Genomic DNA, 20,634 nt, shown 5'->3' with positions numbered 1-20,634 from the left:
AATACCACTGATGATGATGTTGACTTCAACGGCTGCAGCACGCCCTATTTCCTCTCGCTTTACACCATCCACACTGCGCTGAGAAAGCGGCAGATTCCCCTCACCGAGACTGTGGGCCTCAAAGCCGCAGCCGCTGCCAGGTAGGGCTTGATCAGAAAATGACAACCCCTCTGGTCAGGTTAGGCACTGGAGAAGGGGGAGATGACTGGAGTCACCCTACTCTCAAAGAGCCCGAGTCCCTGCAGGAGGTCTGAGGTCAGGAAATGACAAAGAGGGAGGGATCTCTGACTTAAGCTCTTAGTATTCCTAATGTGTTATTCCCAACAGGTACCAATAGTACTTATTGAGCACTTACTGTGTCAGAGTGCCTGGGAAAGAATTAGCAGACATAATAATATTCATGGTATTTGTTCAGCACTTACTATGTGCCATGCAGATACAAGAAAATCAGGTTGTGGGATTGTACTCTCCCAAAAGCTTAGGACAGTGCTTTGACTGCAGTAAGCACTCAATAAATGCCATTGATTGATTGACACAGTCCCTGTCCCAACGGGGCTCATCATTTTAGAGAGAGGGCGAACAGGAATTTATTCCCTATTTGGCAGATGAGAAAATTAAGGCCAAGAGAAGTTAAGAAACTTGCCCAAGGTCACATGGCAGGCAACAGCTGACTTACCAGCATTTCATTGCTGACTTGCCGGTAACATTTGAACTGAAGCTCCTATTCTTTCATGTACTGAATATTTATCAGTTTGTGTCCAATTGTCTCCCTTCAGACTATAAACTCTTCAGGGCAGGAAGGTGTCTTTTACTCCTACTGTTTGCTCCCAAGCCCCCTGTACAGTGCTCTGCACAGTGTTAATCCCACTGCTGCTGAAGAAATGGACCTGATATTTCTAGTTATTCTCTGACTCTCGCTGTCTGCTCTGGACAATCTGACTATGAGAAACAGCCAGGTTCTCCCATCTCCCTCAGCTGAGCAAGAGCAAGCCCCAATTTTCCAATCAAATCAGATCCCTTATAAATCCTGTTTAGTCTCAAGGCTTCCTGACCCTCCTGATCACTCATCCACCAGTCATGTTTCACCTTAAGCCCTCCTGTCTCTAGAGTTGTCTGTTTAAATGTTGGTGTTTATTATGGTATTTGTTACTGTCTTTTAGCATATAGGTACATGTAGGATTATTGATTGGACATAATCCCTGACTCACACGGGACTCCCAATCTCTTCTATCTCATTTTGCAGATAAGGAAACTGAAGGTCAGAGAGGTTATGTGACTTGACCAAGGTCACACTGTAAACCAGTGGCAGACGGAGACTAGAACCCAGGTCTTTTGACTCCCAGTTCCATTGTCCTTCTTCTACTATGCCATGCTATTTCCTGGTAGGAGCTGGTGAGGGATCTTGGATTAAGGGAGATTACTTCCAGACTGTCAGTCACCCAAGTTCGGTCTTCTCCTCCCTGCTATTAGGGGGTGGGGGAAGTCAGAGGCAGCAGAGCAGGGCAGTGGTGGACATCTTTTCTCTGACCAGGGAGCCCTAAGGGCCCCGGGAGTGTAAGGGATGAGATGAAGTTCTTAGGAAGTGATACCCTCTGTAAGGGAGAGAGAGAGGCTGAGAATTGTGCAATAAAAACCATCGGAAAAGAAAGCAGCTTGAAATGGCTTTATGATGGCAGAAACCAGGGGCGCTATAGAAGGAGAATGGGATGAATAGAACTCTAGAGTCAACCCTGTTCTCTCCCGGCATCTCTAGAGTCAACCCGGTTCGCTCCCGGCATCTAAAGCCACCTGTTTCCCTGAGCTTCTGTGGTCTACAGGGCCCAGGCATGGGGTGGAGGCGGTGTGGGGGGGGGGGGGGAAATGGGGCACAAGAGGTGGGAGGGGGAGAGAGACAGGTGGAAAGGGAGACAGATAGAGAGAGACAGATGGACAAAGCAGGTTGGTTCAGCACATTATCATAAAGAGGATTCTACGAGAAGCCACGCAGAACTAAAACACTGGAGCCAGATGTTGCTCCTGGGCAGAAGCCAGAGATGCAGATATTGCTCAGTGGGATGGTAGCTTCTTGCTCTCCTCTTGGGTAGAATGAAACTGGAGAACTTCGGCCTGGCCAATGTGGTCTGGAGAGGGGAAAGGTAAGATAGGAAGGGTTAGTACCTACAGTCAATATTGAAGTGGACTTTCGTTTCACTTCTAGTCCCCTGGTCTACTTCCCACCCCAAAATCCCGCTTTTTAGCAACCATGAGGATCTCACCTCCAGAGACAGGGGCAGGAGGGAAGCCACCATGGTCACCTTCCCAGAGTTCACTCCACCTTTGATGACCCCAGAGAAGGACAGCCCATGACACTGTGCTGGGCAGTAAGCGCTGGGGAGCCTGGAGTGGGGGGTTGAGTGTGGTGGCTGGTGGTGGCTGGGGCCCTTTCTCCTCACCTCCTGTTTCCACTTGGTGCCATGCTAAGCATGTGAGCTTGAACTTTGTGAGCCCACCGGTTAACCCCTTCTCTTGTCCTCCCCCCTCCCCACTCACTTTGAGCACCAGAAAATCTGTTCCTTCCATTAACTAAATGAATGAATTTATTTTTAATCCCCAAACCAAACAGCTTTTCCTGGGGACTCCAATCCAGTTGAGGATGAATCTGGATGGAGTGTGGTTCCACATCCAGAGAATTGGGTCCTGGTCCTTGCTCTGCTCCCTCGATTTGCTCTATGGCCCTGGGGAAGTTGCTTCCCTTCTCTGAACCCTTCCCCTCTCCCCAGTGTCACTGTGAAAATGAGATTTACCTTTTCTGTACTTAGGGCCAGAAGTAAGGTGGAACAGCGTGGAACAGCCGGAGTTCCAGGGTAGGGATAGTGGATCCACCGCCCCGCTTACCTGGGGCTGACCAGCCTCGTCCCCTGCCCCTTCCGAATCTTGGGTCACCAGCAGTCGCAGCTCCATCTCCCCCGAGTTACCCCAACCCGAGGCCCTGGTCTGTGTGCTTCTCCAGTGGTTGGCCGGCCCTTCGCTCCTCCCTCACCCTGTGGAGAGCCTGCTTACTGGTGGGACGAGGCAGCGACGGAGGAGGTGGAGATGATGGGAGTTGTGGAGTCAGTGGGATGGTGGGGAGGTGGCAGTCTGGTAAGATTTTTTCTTTTTAACTTTCATCACTGGCTGCCCACTCCCACTCAGTCAGTCAATCAATCATATTTATTGAGCACTTAACTGTGAGCAGAGAACTACACTAAATGCTTGGGAGAGTTCAATATAACAACATAACTGTGGCAGGTTGTTTGTTTCTCCCCTGACTGAGGCCAGGGCCGGGACCTCTTACCTGGTTTCTCATCAGCTGGAGGAGGTGCCTGCTTGGGTCTCTGTGCATAGTGGCTACAACCAAGCAAAGGGACAGAGAGAGGGTTTTCTATTCATTTGGGTTTAACGATGTGGATGGGGGCCGGGAAAGGGCCAGGGAGAGTGGTCGAGGTGAACCAGCACTTGGTTTGGGCTGTGGACTGGAAACTATTGGCCCTTTCAGCCATCTCTCCCAACTTCCTCCTCTCCATCTTCTTTCCTCCCTCCCAACCTCTCCAAAAGGGTGGGTAGGGAAGGTGTAGGAGCTCACCTGACCAGCCTGCAGTGCCCAAGGGTGTGACCCCGGGAGGCGAGGCCCACGACATGCTGGGAGATCTGAGTGAGGAGTCGCTCCTTGGCCTCCGGCCCTGAGGCTTGGGGTCCGGGCAGGAGTTGAGCCACTGCCGCGTGGAGCAGCCCCAGGACCAGGTCTTTCTCTGCAGAGACAGGAGAAAGAGGAGAGGGTGGTGGATGGGAGCAGAGCATGCTTCAGGCCTGGTGCACCCATAGACCTCGACCCCCTTGGCATCACTCTTGTAATGGGGCTTCCCAGCCCGCACAGCTGGAGATCATCCTCTTCCTCCCCGAGAGGGTTCTGGGGCTTGACAGTCCAGGGGCAAGAGGGCAGGAGCTGGGTGGGAGGCGGCTGGGCCCAACCATCCATCCTCCATAAATGGGACCAAACCATCCCCTGACTGCTGCAGGGTTAGGGAGAGGGCTGAGGGGTGGACTCAGAGGGTAGTTTTGTCTGGGGTGGGGGCAGTGGGTCATCCCTCACCCCTCGGTCCGGCTGAGAGGAGCCAGTACTGGATCGCCTTCAAGGAGTCCGTCCGCAAGATCTGACAAAGTAGCTCCAGGATCTGTTGGCAGAAAGAGCGGGGTGCTGTGGGGTGGCGTGTTTGGGTCAGGCTGACCAGGCCCTGGAGGCAGTCCAGGTGACCCTCCCCAGACCCTGAGCCCAGTCCAAGCCTCCAGGGAATTTAGGAGTTTTCTAGGCTAAGGTCAGTCCCGAGAGGGAAACCAGGTAGAGGTGGACAGTGGACAGAAACCTCTCCACCAAGGCAGGTTCTTCAAGGACCAGGAGTTGTGCCACATGGTGGCAAGATTAAAATTTTCATGGGGCTGACTCTCCCCACTTGGGAGTGGGGGTGACAGAAACTCAATCAGAATGGGTGTGTTGATGAGTGCATGCCAAAACAGAGGGTGACAGTCACTCCTTGTTTGTATGCATGTTTGTGCCTACTGGACAGAGGCTAAGCTGCACAGCCTAGTAGAAAGAACACAGGAACAAGAATCAGGAAACCTGGGCTCTATTCCTGGCTCTATGATTTGCCTACTCTGTGACCTTGGATGTGTCACATCCTCTCGGAACCTCAGTTTCCTTATTTGTAAAATGGGGATTAAGCTACACTGTGAGCTCCAATTTGGATTGTGTTTGATGTAATTTTCTTCCATCTACCCCAATCCTCAATGCAGATCTCTGCACATAAGTCCCCTTATTAGGAGAAGAACTAATCAATCAATGGTATTTATTAAGTGCTTACTATGTACTATGGGAGAGTACAATTACAACAACAAAAGCTTAATTATCTCCAGAATTCCTGGATGGAAATCTGACTGACCTTGTATCAAACCCTATTATTCTATCTCCCCTAACACTATTCTATTTTAATATCTGTCTCCCTCTTCAGACTGTAAGCTCTCTGCGGGCAGGGTTCACGACTACTAACTCTGATGTATTGTACCAATCATTATATTCATTCAATCGTATTTACTGAGTGCTTAATGTGTGCAGAGCACTGTACTAAGTGCTTGGAATGTACAATTATATGTGCACTGTTTATGGCAATTATTGAATGTTTACTAAGTTCTAGAGAGAGTACAATACAGCATACGAAATGATATTCTACTCTCCCAAGCTCTTAGTACCATGCTCTACACACAGTAAGTGCTCAATTCCGTTGATTGATTGATTGAAGGATGGTGGGAGGTGGAAATGGTAGACAAGATCCTCTCTCCCTGTCTCAGATCCTCTCTCCCTGACTCACCTCTGGGCTCCCACCCCACTGGAGCCTACAGAGGGAATTAAGTTCCAGTGTCACCCTGCTCCATAGCTTCCCCTGCCTTACCAGCAGCTCTTGGTCTTGGAAGAGCATGGCAGGGCCCTGGTTTTTATTCCTGGCGTGGGGGCGGCGGCTGAGGCGGCACGCTCGGCTGGTGATGGCCCGAGAGGAAGCCGGGATGAGCCGCCCAGTATCAGCTGAATACTGAGCTGTCCTGCGGCGCTCTTCTCTCTGCAGGGACAACACGAGCAGCCAAAGGGCAGAAGTGGCAGAGGGGAGGGAGAAGGGCCACCAAGATGATCAGAGTGATGGAGGTGCTTCCCAAGGCAGAGATACAGCAGTCTGGAAAGAGACACACTAAGGCGGAACAGGATTGGGACCCACAGAATCGTGGGAATAAACACAGCTCCAGGATGAGGGGGACCCCTTGGAGCTAAGAGCAGTAAGGTCAAAACCAATAAAAGGAAACACTTCTTCACCCAGAGTGACCTAGGACAAGTCACTTCTCTGTGCCTCAGTAACCTCACCTGTAAAATGGGGATTTAGACTGTGAGTCCCATGTGGGTGGGACATAGACTATGTCCAACCTGATTGACTTGTATCTAACCAGCATTTAATACTGTGCCTGGAACTAAGGCTCCACTTAACAAATACCATTTAAAAAGAAAATTAATTCCCTCCGGAAGTGGCCAGCTGAAAATAGCACCAGGATCAAGAGGGGTTTGAATAGTTCCGTGGACAAGTTAAGAGAGGGAAATTGTAGGGTCATAGAGGGAAAATAAAAAGGATGCTAGGGGGACACCAAATAATCTCTAATGGTCCATCACTACTATGATATGACTATGTAGGAGGCGTCCATGGCCCGCTTCCTCCAAACATCCTGATGCCCCAGTTGAAGACATAATCCTGGGCTGGGTGAACCGTTGAGTCTGGCCCAAGTTGGCGCTCTGGCACTCTGTGTGCAGTCTGATGGGAGTGGGGAGAACTTTCATTCATTCATATTTACTGAACACTTACTGTGCGCAGAGCACTGTACTAAGTGCTTGAAAAGTACAATTCGGCAACAGAGACAATCTCTGCCCAACAATGGGCTCACAGTCTAGAAGGGGGGAGACAGACATCAAAACAACTAAATAGGCATCAATAGCGTCAATGTAAATAAATAGAATTATAGATCTATGCACATCATTAATAAAATAAGTAAAATAATAAATATGTACATATATACACAAGTGCTGTGGGGCTGGGAGGGTGTTAGAGGAGAGGGAACGAATCGGGGCGATGGGGAGAGGAGAGGTGCAGAGGAAAAGGGGGCTTAGTCTGCAAAGACCTCCGGGAGGTGAGGTTTCAGTAGGGGTACTTGTTAAGCACTCACTATGTGCCAAGCACTGTTCTAAGCGCTGGGGTAGATACAAGGTAATCAGGTTGTCCCAAGTGGGGCTCACAGTCTTAATCCCCATTTTACAGATGAGGTAACTGAGACCCAGAGAAATTAAGTGACTTGCCCAAAGTCACACAGCTGACAAGTGGCAGAGCCGGAATTAGAACCCACGACCTCTGATTCCCAAGCCCAGGCTCTTTCCACTAAGCCACATTGCTTCTCACTATCACTGAACAGAAGCAGTGTTGCCCAAGGTGACCTTACAGGAGGGTGCCAGGGCATTCAGGAGGCTGAAGGCCATAGAAGGTCCATTATCCCTTTCCCCACCCCCATGTCCCTCCAGGAAAAGCTGGCTCGGAGGGCAGTATCTCCATCCCAGCTCCTAGGAAATGCATCTTACAGGAATGAATTTCCTGAACACTAATCCACAGGATAAGCATCCACTCCTAAATATCCCCGAGGCTCCACACTCACCTCCTCCTCCTTCTCCTCTTCCTCTTTCACTGCTTCCTTGGGCACAAAGGAGGCCACCCTGATGGCCAGCTCCCTTAGGGCCTCTCGCCATGCCTCGGACAGAGAGCCTGGACATGGGGCAATGATAGAGCCTATTAGTTCACACCCCTTGTCTTCCATTGTTCCTCCTGCCCCAGGGACTGCAAATGTCCCAGAATGGTTGAAGTGGGTGGTTATGCAGGGTGGTTTTGCCCCACAAGGCAGTGCCCATCCAAGCACCTGAGTAAGGCCAGGGGACAGGTAGCATGGTAGAGCAGCAGGGAGGAAGTCAGCCACACCACCTCTCCAGGCAGTTGGGAGGAAATTGGGGGCTCCCAGAACACTTCGCTCACACCAGCAGTTAATACACCGTTAACTGCCCTCAGTAGGTAGTTCTGGGTCAGACCTCCCGCTGGCTGCTGCCACCATCCTTCACGTCCACCATCTATCTTGGGGTGTGTTGGAGCTGGAAGCCTCAGGCCTGAGAAACCACCAGCCCCAGGACAGAGATGATAGAAGATGGTGGTGGTGATAAAAGCAAGAATGAAGGACATGGGCAAACTCCCCTTTCAGACCCTCCCTCTCTTCCTCTCCTCTCTTTCACTTTTTGCTTCTCTATATCTCTCATTTCAACCTCTCCAGCTCTCCATCTCTGTGGTCCCACCCATGCCCAGCTTGGGCTGAGAGAAACTGGGTCTCTTTCACCTGATCCCCGGGCCCTGCCACCCTAATAGGTCCTCAGATTGGGAAGGAATCTTTTTGTGAGAGGGCAATTCTTCCCATCTAATTTCTGACAAGGAAAATTAGACAGACCTCACCCTTCATGGGGGTTTGATGCTCTGCAGCCCCACTCCTGCCCCCAAGGAGGGATGCTAAGTGTGCAAAGGGGAAGAGGAATAGGGGACTGAAAATAAGACAAGTTCTCCTACTCTTCAACACTGCAGTCTGGAAATCTGTTCTCACTCTCTGAGCCATCCTACCCAAGTCCTCCCTCCCACCCCGACCTGAGCCTACAGGGACACTGAGACTGACCGGTGGGGAGCCAGGGCTCCAGGTTGGAGCGTGGGTCACCAATGGGCATCTGGATCTCAGGGACTCCCATCAGTCTGGGCCTGAGCTGGCCGGGGAGTCCGGGGTGCGGTGAGGCCGGGGCCAACCAGTCGTCTTTCACCACACAGATAGGGTGGCCGCTTAGGCCTGAGGGACACAGTGGGAGAGAGAAGGAGGGGTGAAGCCGAGGACGGGTCTGCTCCCTAAGAAAGATGTCAAGGAGGCCGGAGGTGGGGTGGGGAGGCCCTGCCTGTCAGGGGCAGAGCTCACTTACCTTGGATATGGGTCACCCGGTGTGGGTGCGGGTTGTGGCGAGAGAAGAAGGAGTGGTGGCTGAGGCGGCCGAAGCGGGAGGCGCTCTGAGATGGTGAGGGGCGGGGGGCCGAGGGGGGTGGGACCATTAGGTCTAGCTTCTCACGGAGAGGTTCAGCCTCCTTCCCCCTGAGGGAGCCGGAGCCGGGGCCGGAGCTCTGCTCCTTCGGCCTCCTGTCTGTCCTTGGAGAAAAGGAAAAAGTAAGCCAAGAAGAAAAGGGTCACTCTGTCTTCCAGTCAGTGGCCCCTCCCCATGCCAGATACTGCACCCCTAGCTTGGATCCCCGGGTAGGGTCCATTTCAAATGAGCACCCGATGCCAGATTCCAGAGTTTTCCTTCCCCCCAGGGATAGTGGCCAGTGCCTTGTTCCCCCCAGCGGGACTTGCTGTCTCATGCCCAGAGTCCATTCCCAAACCAGAGAAATCCAGGCTAGTTGATACTTCCCTCTTCCAGGTGATTGAGAGACCTTGAGGGGTAGAGGTTTGGGGGCCCCCCAGGGTGCCCCCATCTTTCCAACAGGAGCGATCTCCAAACTGCAGGTCAAGAAGGCTGATACCGACCTGGCATTTTGAGCCACATGGAGAAGAAGAGAATGCAATTTAAATGGACCTTCAAGCCGTCAGGTGGGCTGGGGGAAACCGGTCAAGCACATCTGAGATTGTTGAGCTGAGGTGTGGTCCACCTTCCCCACTGCTTCCTGGGAATGTGCTGGGGTTGTGTATATGTTCGATGGGTATATGTGTATATGTGTGTTTGTGTGTGTGTGTGTTTGTGATGCTCTGAAACTTGCCAGAACCTGATCTGCAAGAGGGTAGTGAGAGGGGGTGGATTTGGAGGGGTTTGGGGGAGGGAGATCCTCAGCTACTAGTCAGACTAGGGAGCACCATCACAAAGCGTGGCAATTCTGGGTTCACGCTTGGCCGAGCCCCTCTGCTGGGGAACGCCACGCCAGGGTTTGTTCCGGTACGGCGGGCTGCTGGCCCTCTGCCTTCGCTCTGGACTGGGGGCTGACCAAGCAGAGGATCAGAGGTGACTAGAAAGAGACAGCTTGGGCTAGTGGCTCTGTCCAGACTCAGGGGTCAAAAGGCCCAAGCTTGTTAGGAGTCAGCACTTTGTCATGTGGGGACTCAGCTCCCTGCCTGGACTCTACACTTCCATCTGCCCTAGCTTGCCATTTCTTCTCCCAACACCGCCCCTGTTGACTCCCCAAGCAGCTGATGGCAATTTGTCTAGTCTACTGGTCTAGTGATGCCTTTTTGCCTTAACCATGGGGGTCTCACACCTGCATCCCCCCCCGCCTCTTCCCTTCCACCGTAGGACTGCCCTCGGAGGGCTGGCCTACTTCAGAAACTTACACTTGGGGTGGACGGGAAGGCTCTGGACTCCTCTCCTCTGTGGCCATTTTGGGATTTCTAGAAACATAAACATAGGTGATGGGTGATTCATTCATTCAATTGTATTTATTGAGCACTTACTGTGTGCAGGACAATGAACTAAGTGCTTGGGAGAGTACAATATAATAATATACACATTCCTTGCCCACAGCGAGCTCACAGTCTAGAGGGGGAGGCAGATATTAATATAAATAAATATAAAAAATAAATTACAGATATATACCTAGCTGCTGTGGGGCTGTAGGGGGGCATAAATAAAGGGAGCAAGTCCAGGCAACGCAGAAGGGAGTGGGAGAAGGGGAAAGGAGGGCTTAGTCAGGGAAGGGCCCTTGGAGGAGGTGTGTATTCAAAAGACTTCGAAGGCAGGGAGAGTAATTGTCTGTCAGATATGAGGAGGGAGGTGTTCCAGTCCAGAGGTAGGACACTGGAGAGCAGTCGGCAGCGAGATAGACTAGATCAAGGCACAGGGAGAAGGTTAGCACTTGGGAGCAAAGTGTCCAAGCTGGGTTGGAGTAAATAAAGTAAAATTTTGGTATTTGTTAAGCACTTACTATGTGCTAAGCACCATTCTAAGTGCTGGAGGGGGGGGATACAAGGTGATCAGGTTGTCCCACGTGGGGTTCACGGTCTTAATCCCCATTTTACAGATGAGGTAACTGAGGCCCAGAGAAGCGAAGCGACTTGCCCAAAGTCACACAGCTGGCAAGCGGCGGAGCCGGGATTGGGCTAATACTCCCAAGCCCGGGCTCTTTCCACTGAGCCATGCTGCTAGCAAGGTGAAATAGGAAGGGGCAGGGTTACATGGCTCAGCTTCTCTCTCTCATTGGAACAGTGCTCTGCACCGAGTACAGTGTCCTATACACAGGAGGTTCTTGACCCAATGTTCTACACACATGGTTAACTTGTAGGACCGTGCCGTTATCATAGTAGAGTTCAAGACCAAGACCTTCAAACAGTAGGTGCCCAGTCCAGTGGTCTGCAGCTAGTGAGCACCTAATGCTGGTCGTCCTACTAGAATGTGAGTTTATGGAGCACAATTTGGAGGGCTAGGAGAATGGAGTTATTATATTAGGGCTGGCTGCGAATTGGTTAAAAGGTAATGCAGTTTTGCCAGAAATGCCTTCTAGGGCTGATAATAGTAATTCATTAGCATTTTAAGAGGAACCAGTTGCAACATTTAAAATTCAGTGATTACTGGAAACTAATTTTAAGCAGTTGCAAAGTGGGTGATCTCTTAGAAACTTATGGTAAGTACCAGAAAAGGGTCAATGAAAGGGCCAGAAAATATAGAAGGTTTCTACATGAAAAGCCTTCCCCAAAATTTTCTTGCATCTCACCCAGTAAGTCACGTACTTACTTCATTTGTTTGCAAACCATGTTTCCCCTAAACCACCTATTTACCACTGAAACAGTGATTAAGCCTATATGTTTTTTTTGGTCCGTGGTAGAGCCTCCATTCCACAATGATTGTTGAGCCTCTGACTCTTCACATCTCTGACAATCATGGAGGCCAAGATTTGAGGCTCATGACTGACCACAGACTTGTTCAGTCCTATTTGCTTTGCAGAGGTCAAAGTCATGCGTTCCCTAACACACTTCTAATTCACCACAGCAATGGACTTATCCTCCAAAGACCAGATGTCACATAGCAGGTCTAATGCGAGAAGGACCTGTTTCCCTTAAATCCCCAAGCGCCAGTGTCACTGGAACACGCCCTGAGGGTGGCCTTCAGTTCATCTTAGCTTTTTTTCCTGTGGCCTCCTGGGGAGCGGTCTCTGGGGTGAGCATTCATTCATTCAATAGTATTTATCTTGGGCGTCCTTTCATTGTTCATTGTTTATTTATACCTGCTGTCTGCACCACTGCAGATGAGTTCCGGTCACCCTCACCTTTACACGGATGATTCCGCAGTGACGCAGGACCTTGGGGTGCAGGCTGCCATTTTGGCAATGTCACAGGACCTTGGGGTGCAAGCTACCATTTCACCATTTAATACTGGTTAGTGACCTCAGTAGCACAGATGGATGGAATCGGTCAGGTTGTTTGTTTGTTTATAATAGTATTTGTTAAACACTTAATATGGGCCAGGCACTAAGTGACCGGGTAGATACAAGCTAGTCAGGTTTGACATAGTCCATGTCCCACATGGGGCTCACAGTCTTAATCCCCATTTAACAAATGAGGTAACTGAGGCCCAGGGAAGTGAAGTGACTTCCCCAAGATCATACCACAGACAAGTGGCAAAGCCAGGATTAGGACCCAGGTCCTTCCGACTCCCAGCCCCATGCTCTAGCCACCAGGCCACCCTGCTTCTCATGCTTTTTATTAGGCTACCAATGTAGTGTCTGGGCCTTTCAGCCATTCAGCAGTTTTGGGATGACAGTAGCACATTAAAGCACATTCCAGCCGAGTCCTCTTCCACCCAGGGCCAATGTTCCAGATTTCCTAATCCTGTGCTGGCCACACCAAGGTGCCAGTTGATGTTCACATCAACAACAGCATTTTGTGAGAGCAGCCATCATGTAGCAGAATTTGAGGCCACATGTAAGGTGCACATCATCAGTGGAGCCTTGGAGCAGGCACGGTTGTTGTGGGCTTCAGCTGGAGCACCATGTTGGTTGTTTTCAGTCTGATTGTCGACTCAAAGCCTTTAGGTGATCATTCAAGGCCTCCGGTGCACAATTTTATGTCTTGAAGTGTCGGCCCCCTGTGTGTGACTCAGCTACAAGCATTAGCTTGCATTTGAGAGTTTTTGTAAATGTGTTGCAAGTTCAAAGGGCCACCATCTAGGCGATTACTGTATGTGGATGCTACAAGCTGCAACTTTCAACATAGCCAGCAAGGGTGTGTGTGTGTGTCTTGCGGGAGGTGGTATGGTAGCTAGAGATGCATAATGTCAGTCCTTAGAACTTGAAGTTGATGCCACTGGAAGATTTTCAGAACTGGGAAGCAGTGTGGTCTAATGGAAAGAGAATGGGCCTGGAAGTCAGAGTTTCTGGGTTCTAATCCTGAATATGCCGCTTCCCTGCTAGGTGACCTTGGTCAAGTCACTTAATTTCTCTGTGCCTCAGTTATCTCATCTGTAAAATGGGGATTCAAGCCCTGTTCTCCATCCTACTTAGACTGTGAACCCCTTGTATGACAGGAATTAATTTGTATCTACCCCAGTGCTTGGAACAGTGCTTGACACATAGTAAGCACTTAATGGCTGCTGTAATTATTAAATATTGTGTTGTGGCAGGAATTTCTGTACAGTGCCCTAGACACAATATGCACTCTGTACCTTCTACTGTTGGTGAAGATGAGGAGGAGAGGAAGAGGTGGATAAATAAGCTAGAGTGTTAGCTCCCTATGGGTATGAGAAAAAGCATGGCCTAGGGAATAGAGCAAGGACCTGGGAGTCAAAAGGACCTGTGTTCTAATTCCAGCTCTGCCACTTGACTGCTGTGTGACCTTGGGCAAGTCACTTTATTTCTCAGTGCCTCAGTTCCTTCCCCTGTAAAATGGGGATTAAGACTGTGAGCCTTATGTTGTGGGACATGGACTGATTACCTTGTATCTACCCCAGCGCTTAGTATAGTGCCTGGCACAAAGTAAATGCTTAACAAATGCCAAAGTTATTATTATTAGATCAACTAAATCCACTGTGCCAGTCACCTAGAGTTTAATCCCATTTGGAAGGATTTAAACCCCTGACTCAGGATCTATGTCCCTAGCTGGGAATCTAGTCAACAGCACACAAACAAGAAAGGCTCAGAAACCGTGGTAGAGAACAAAGGCAGAGAACCCTTTGAAGTACCCCTTTCCAGAATTGTTTGTAGAAAGCAGTAGTGCAGAGCTGACACACTAAGGAACCCCAGCCAGAGCAAACAGCAGCAAAACGAACAAACAGTCTGAGTCCCCTCAGGTCACAGAAAGACAAGGAGATAATGGGAGTAGGCATAACATTATTGGTGTTTGTTAAGGATTTACTATGTGCCAAGCACTGGAATAAGGTGACCAGAAACTTGGTCACCTCAGTTGGGAAAGGGACAGACCAGAAGTGGGACAGAGGAGGCACAGGAGAGAGAAGCACAGAGGAGGACAAGTTAATCCAAAGCCAAGACTACCCCTTCTGCCTGGGCTTTGGCAAACTGACCCATCATACTGACCCATTCTGGCTGTGTGGATCTGCACTGTAGCTGCCATACTGACTGGCCCTCTCTAGATCATAAACTTGTTGTGGGCAGGGAATGTGTCTATTGCATTCTCTCAAGTGCTAAGTACAGTGCTCTGCACACAGTAAGTGCTCAATAAATATGATTGATTGACTGACTGATAACCACGGTCACGGGGTCGGAGCCTGAACAGCTGCAGAGCTGCAAGACCCCCAGGACTCACTGAGCAGCTGCAGCCACTGGACCTGAGGTTCTGCTCAGAGTTGACAGGAATCATGTCTACCAACTCCATTGTATTGTACTCTCCCAAGAGCTTAATACAGTGCTCTGCATATAGTAAGTGCTCAGCAAATACCATTGACTGACTGATCGATTGATCTGCAGATTCAGCAAAACAAGGGCAGGGCTGCTGCAGGTCCCTCCGCTTTCCTCCCCTGAGACTGAGGAGTGGTGGGGGAGCTTGCCTCTCCCTCCCTCTCTGACTCTCCCAGTGCTCAAGATACTTTTGCATCTCAGTCAACTATTTATTATGTTCAAGTGTTTTGGGGGTAAGAAGGTATTTTGAAGGTTCCAAAGCAGGAGGTCAGGCAGATCACAACTGACTCACTACATTCACTCAGGACTCCAGATCCTCTTATATATCTATAATTATATTTCTATTGATGCCTGTTTACATGTTTTGGGTTGTCTGTCTCCCCCTTCTAGACTGAAAGCCTAGTGTGGGCAGGGATGGTCTCTCTTTATTACTGAACTGTACTTTCCAAGTGCTAAGTACAGTGCTCTGCATACAGCAAGAGCTCAATAAATATGATTGAATGAATGAATCAAAGTCATTTGACATTTGCTCCACCTTCAGCCCCACAGCACTTATGTATGTATCCATAAATTATATATTGCAATTATCATTTTTTATCACTATCTCCCCCTCTAGACTGTAAGCTCATTGTGGGAAGGGAATATATCTACCAACTCTGTTGTATCACATGCTCTCAAGTGCTTAATACAGTTTTCGGGACACAGTAAGTGCTCAATAATGCTGATTGATTGATTAATTGATTGATTGATTTATCCAACAGAAAAACAAACTAAAGTTGTAGGGTCAAGCCTGTGGCTCTGTGAAGGTGGAAGGAACCCAGATCTCAGAGACTTGGGGCTTCTGGGGTGAAGCTATTTTCACTGGCAAAGTTCATTAATTTCAGGTAATAATAATAATAATAGTAATAATAACTATAATTATGGTATTTATTAGGCTAAGCTCCGGAATGGACACAAAGTAATCAGATAGGACATGGTACCTGTCTCACACTGAGTTCATAGTCCAGGGGGAACCAGAATAAGGATTAAATCCCAATTCACAGATAAGAAAACTGAAGCCCAAAGAAGTGAATTGACTTGCCCAAGTTCACACACAAATGGCAGGCAATTGGTCGAGCTGGATTAGAACTCAGTTCTCCTGACTTCCAGTCCTGTGCTCTTTCCACTCTCCCATGCTGCTTCTCCAAGTGCAATCATCAAGAGCGGAGGAGTGGGCAGGAGGAAGAGGAAGAGGAGCCCAGGATTTGGAGAATCCCTACTAGCAAGAGAGGTCAGTTAGTAGCTTTAAGGTCTACAGGGAGAACAGGGAAGCAAAACATCTATCCACAGGGGATTGTTCACACTTCTGTGGGTCTTGAGAGAGGGGTTAAGGCCTCCCAGCCCCTGTCCCTGACACTATGATGTCAGTGTATGGAAGAAGTCTCTCCACAATGTTCACAGTGACCTAGCCAGACCCCAGAACAGGGAACATCTGCCCAGAAGCAGACCCACTCCAGCTCCCATCTCCAGGGAAAGAATCAGGCTTTGGTGCCAATGATCATCGTGAGTGCAGGGGCAAGGAGGGGTCGGACCTTTGGGATTTTGGATGGGGAAGGTAAATTTCAAAGAGCTAATGGGGCAGAAAGACCCGATTCTGGGTTCTTTCCAGCCCCGCTTAGAATTTCTCCATTTTGTTGGAGATAGGACTGAGCAAGTCAGGAGTCCAGCCCAAACACTGGGGAAACAAAGGCAGGAAACCTAAGGAGTCTTCATAGTCCTATTGTCCCCATGGAGCTGGCACCAGTGGGCTCCTGTGTTGGGTCCTTGGAGAAGGAAGAGGACTTTGGGGTGGGGAAGGGGAAGAAGGATGGGCTCTTAATCCATGAAGTGAATAATCTACATCCACCATCAGTCTTTGGGGTCAGAGGCCCATCCTCATGCTTACTTCTTTCTCCCACTTTTCCACCACAATGAGCTAGGCTCCAGCAAGCTGGTCAGTCACCAGCTCCCCAATTCCCTCACCTGGGTCAAAAGCCACCCCATCCACACCCTCCCCCCGGGAGTTGAAGCTCCAGGCTCTACACCGAGTACCTGTCACAGAGCCCTCCCCGCTGATCCTCCAAAATGCCGACTCACCAGCGGATGCCCAGGCCGCGATGCCCTACTGGCCCTCAGCCCCCGGCCCGGGCTGAGAGAGTGCACGGGGTGAAATAGCCCACTGCCCTCAAGTTCTGAGAAAAGTCTTGTTTGCTCTGTGACTTGCTGAGACAGGGTTGCTAGGTTACCCTTCTCTTGGCAACTGTAGAATCCCCCTACCCCCCCCCTACCTCCAACTCCTCTTTCCCCCCTAGATGGTGCCACTAAATAGCTCCACTCCCATTAGGCCCAGTTCCCACCACTGGCACTGGTGAAATGCTGAAGGCTTCCAGAAGGAAGTGGGGAGGGAGAGAAGAGTTCAGCTGCTAGAATCAGTTTACTCAGACAACCAGACTTGGCCTCCATCCCCTTTCAGATGCCAGAATTTCAAAGAGAAATAGAGAGGCGGAAAGGGAAAAAAAGTAAAGGAAAGAGAGAAGGAGAGGGGGAGAAAAATAATGGGGAAAGGAATGTGTGTGTGCGTGTGTGCATGGGCACGTGTTTGGTGGTTTTCTCAATATTAATATATCTAGAGAGCAGACAGCATAGCCTAGAGGATAGACCATGGGCTGAGAATCAGAAGGAGCTGAGTTCTAATCCTGAGGCTGCCACCTGTCTACCATGTGACCTTGGGCAGGTCTGTGCCTTAGTTACCTCCTCTGATTAAGGTAACTGGGGATTGATCTGGGAATTAAGACTGTAAACCCCACGTGGACTATAAGTCCCATGGCCAACCTGATTACTTTGCATCTACCCTAGTGCTTAGAACAGTGCCTGGCACATAGTAAGTGCTTAACAAATACCATAAAAAAAAAACACCAGTAACTCCCCACCCTTCTCCATCGCTTCCCTGGGAGGTTTACCATCGTTAAGAGGCAACTGACCAGATTGACCAGTTTCTTCTGTTCATAATGACCAGAGTCCAGTTGACCAGATTCTTCTGTGGGCAAGGGGAGAACAATGCCTGGAACCACTGGCTCTCTGGAAGACCCAGCGTGGCGCAGTGGAAAGAGCACGGGCTTTGGAGTCAGGGCTCATGAGTTCGAATCCCAGCTCTGCCACTTGTCAGCTGTGTGACTGTGGGCAAGTCACTTAACTTCTCTGTGCCTCAGTTCCCTCATCTGTAAAATGGGGATGAAGACTGCGAGCCCCACGTGGGACAACCTGATTCCCCTGTGTCTACCCCAGCGCTTAGAACAGTGCTCTGCACATAGTAAGCGCTTAACAAATACCAACATTATTATTACCGTATACCAGCACTGCCTACCAGCAGTGAGAGAGAAAAAGAAACAGAAGCTGGCTGGGTGGTCTCCTTCAGGGGTAGGCTGGCAGCCAAGACTTCTGGGCAAATCAGGGACTTCCAGTAAGGCTGTTTGCTCAAAGAGACCTTGATGTATCTTTGGGCCCAACCCTCTGCCTCCAGGCAAATAAGCAAATAAATCTTCTCACCTTAACTGGAGATTTTAAGAAAGGGAGTCTGGAAAAAGCCCAGTTTTCAGCTGACTTGTCTCCCATCTCAGTTGACCTGTCTCCCACTCCAACTCGAACAGTTGCTTTTATGCTCTTTCTTGAATTTTCAGCAACAAGCTTCCCACCCCAGCAACTTCTCCTATCAAGTTCCACTGCTCAGGCGCAGCACTAGAGTTCACATAGATGTAGAAGGGCAACACAGAGGCTCTAGAACAAGTCAGAGGCTCAGGGGTCTACTCGAAGAAATGCACTAGAATCACAAGACATCATCCCCTTATGCTGAGTGCCTAGGGTAACCCTGCAACATTCACTTCATGTGTGTCTCCTGGTCTGGTATTTCTGAGGGCCATCAGAGGAAGCAGCATGGCATAATGGATAGAGCACAGGCCTGGAAGTAAGAAGGACATGGGTTCTAATCCTGGCTCCACCACTCGTCTGCTGTGTGACCTTGGCAAAGTCACTTCACTTCTCTGGGCCTCAGTTACCCCATCTGTAAAATGGGGATTGAGACTGTGAGCCCCATGCGGGACATGGACTGTGTCCAACCCGATTTGTTTGTATCCACCCCAGCACTTAGTACAGTGCCTGGCACATAGTAAGTACTTAATAAATGCCATCATCATCATTATTATTATTACTGTCTACACAACCTAAGTTTCCTTGCTGTTCAGGCTGAGAATCTTCCTCCTTTCCTCAGAAAGACTCTAAGTCTTCCTCTCTGCCCCACAAACAGTACAGCTGGACATTTGGAGACCCCAGGCCCCCCACCTCAAAGCCTGGAGATTCATCACTTCCTGTGCTGAAGAGTTCAAAGGCAGCCACCTTCCTCTGAACCAGCGATCTCATTTCCAGGCATTGTGACCCGCTCCAGGAAAACTGGGAGTCCAGAACTGCCGAGCTTTGATCCTGAACTTGCCCCTTCCTTTTCTCTGCTTGGTACCCAACTGAGCAATCTCCCCACCATTCACCACTGGTCTGTCTCTGAACTCAGCTACTGCGGATATCAGGTTCAAACGAAAGTCACTTACCTTACCAGGGAGTTTTAAAAAATCTTTTCTATCAATGAGTCAACCAATCAGTGGTGTTTATTGAGCACTTACTGTGGGTAGAGCAAGTTGGGAGAGTACAATTTAATATAGTTGACTGACATGATACCTGGCCATAACTGTTATGTGGGTTTATAAGCTTTAGACATCTTGCATGGTCTAGGTACAGTTGTACTTGGAAGCAGAAGGAAGCAGCATGGCCTAATGGATAGAGCACAGTCCTGGATCTCAGAAGGACCTGAGTCCTAAGCCCAACTCTGCCACTTGCCTGCTGTGCCACCTTGGGTAAGTCACTTCACTTCTCTGGGCCTCAGGGACCTCATCTGTAAAATGGGGATTGAGACTGTGAGCCCCATGTGGGACAGGCACTATGTCCAACCCGATTTGATTGTATCTACCCCAGCTCTTAGTACAGTGCCTGGCATATAGTAAGTGCCTAACAAATATGACAACTATTATCATGGACCGTATGACCTCTGGAGGACTTTGACAGTTCTGAGGCCTTGTGGCCCATTCTCAAACATGCACTCTGTGAAATGTCTATGTGCCTGAGAGCTTTCAGCAAGTAAACCCTCTGTGCTTTAGGAGAAGGCTGGAGACATTCCTCCAGGGATCCCCCACTCCAGGAGGCCCCCAAACTGTAAGAGGCTGTCTGCCGCCCAACCAGCCAGGCTCTTCCCCTCTGATTGACACCAGGGAAGTGAAACCCGTAGCACCTGTTGTCTGGAGCAACTGGAAGCCACAGTCACTCTGGTCCAGACGTTTTAGAATGTTCACCATGACCTTCAATACTCTGCCCTCTATTTTCCCCATCCCTGTCCTTGATTCCCACTAGTTCCTGGCTCCCCCCAAACCCAGCATTGTGCCCATCAACTTACTCGCATTCAGCTCCTCCTGCTTATAATAATAATAATAATATTTAAGTGCTTACTATATGCCAAGCACTGTACTAAGTACTGGGGTAGATGGAAGATAATCTGGTAGGACAGAGTCCCTATCTCACCTGGGGGCTCACAGTAAAAGGAAGAGGGAAAACAGATATTGAAGCCCCATTTTACAGATGAGCAAACTGAGGCACAGAGAAATTAAGTGACTTGCCCAAGGTCACACAACAGGCAAGTGACCAAGCCGGGATCAGAATCCAGGTCCTTTGACTTCCAAGCCCACGCTCTTTCCACTAGGCCATGCTGCTTCTCCCTTATGCCACCTCCTCTGCCAGCTTCCTCTCCAAACAAAAGCCCATCCAAACATGGCCTGTGGAGGCCTGTCCCAACCATCATGAGCTAAGTTCTCTTCATCCTCAATATGTTCCTAACCCAATCTCTAGACTGTGACCTCACTGTGGGAAGGGAAGGTGTCTGTTTATTGTTATATTGCAGTCTCCTAAACACTTAGTAAGGTGCTTTGCATACAGTAAATGCTCAATAAATAATAATGTTGGTATTTGTTAAGCGCTTACTATGTGCCGAGCACTGTTCTAAGCGCTGGGGTAGACACAGGGGAAGCAG

At 49.6% G+C, this 20,634-nt stretch overlaps 2 protein-coding genes across 3 annotated transcripts in view; one reads left to right on the top strand and one right to left on the bottom strand.

Annotated features, from left to right (window-relative positions):
* Positions 1–1,898: 1,898 nt before the first annotated feature.
* Positions 1,899–16,584, bottom strand: TBATA (thymus, brain and testes associated). The gene is made up of 10 exons (XM_007663261.3): positions 16,566–16,584; positions 9,985–10,041; positions 8,591–8,811; positions 8,299–8,463; positions 7,249–7,355; positions 5,460–5,624; positions 4,109–4,190; positions 3,602–3,767; positions 3,314–3,366; positions 1,899–2,120 (listed from the first exon to the last, which is right to left on the bottom strand). Exons 2-10 carry the CDS (start codon positions 10,029–10,031, stop codon positions 2,047–2,049), a joined length of 1,080 nt encoding a protein of 359 aa, XP_007661451.2. The 5' UTR covers positions 10,032–10,041; positions 16,566–16,584; the 3' UTR covers positions 1,899–2,046.
* The window catches only part of SGPL1 (sphingosine-1-phosphate lyase 1), a 78,830-nt gene continuing 74,153 nt past the window's right edge, over positions 15,958–20,634 (top strand). The window contains exon 1 of one of the 2 annotated variants that reach the window (XM_029060492.2): positions 15,958–16,037. The gene's annotated coding sequence lies outside the window, so the exon portion shown is untranslated. Of the gene's footprint in view, positions 16,038–18,991; positions 19,088–20,634 lie in introns of those variants that run through there. The other variant, XM_029060493.2, reaches the window with a different exon arrangement.

Source organism: Ornithorhynchus anatinus, chromosome 3 (genome assembly GCF_004115215.2).
Source record: "Ornithorhynchus anatinus isolate Pmale09 chromosome 3, mOrnAna1.pri.v4, whole genome shotgun sequence".
NCBI classification, from domain to species: Eukaryota; Metazoa; Chordata; class Mammalia; order Monotremata; family Ornithorhynchidae; genus Ornithorhynchus; species Ornithorhynchus anatinus.
The sequence above is the reverse complement of the archived record's forward strand: the minus strand, read 5'-3'. Positions and strand labels throughout refer to the sequence as shown.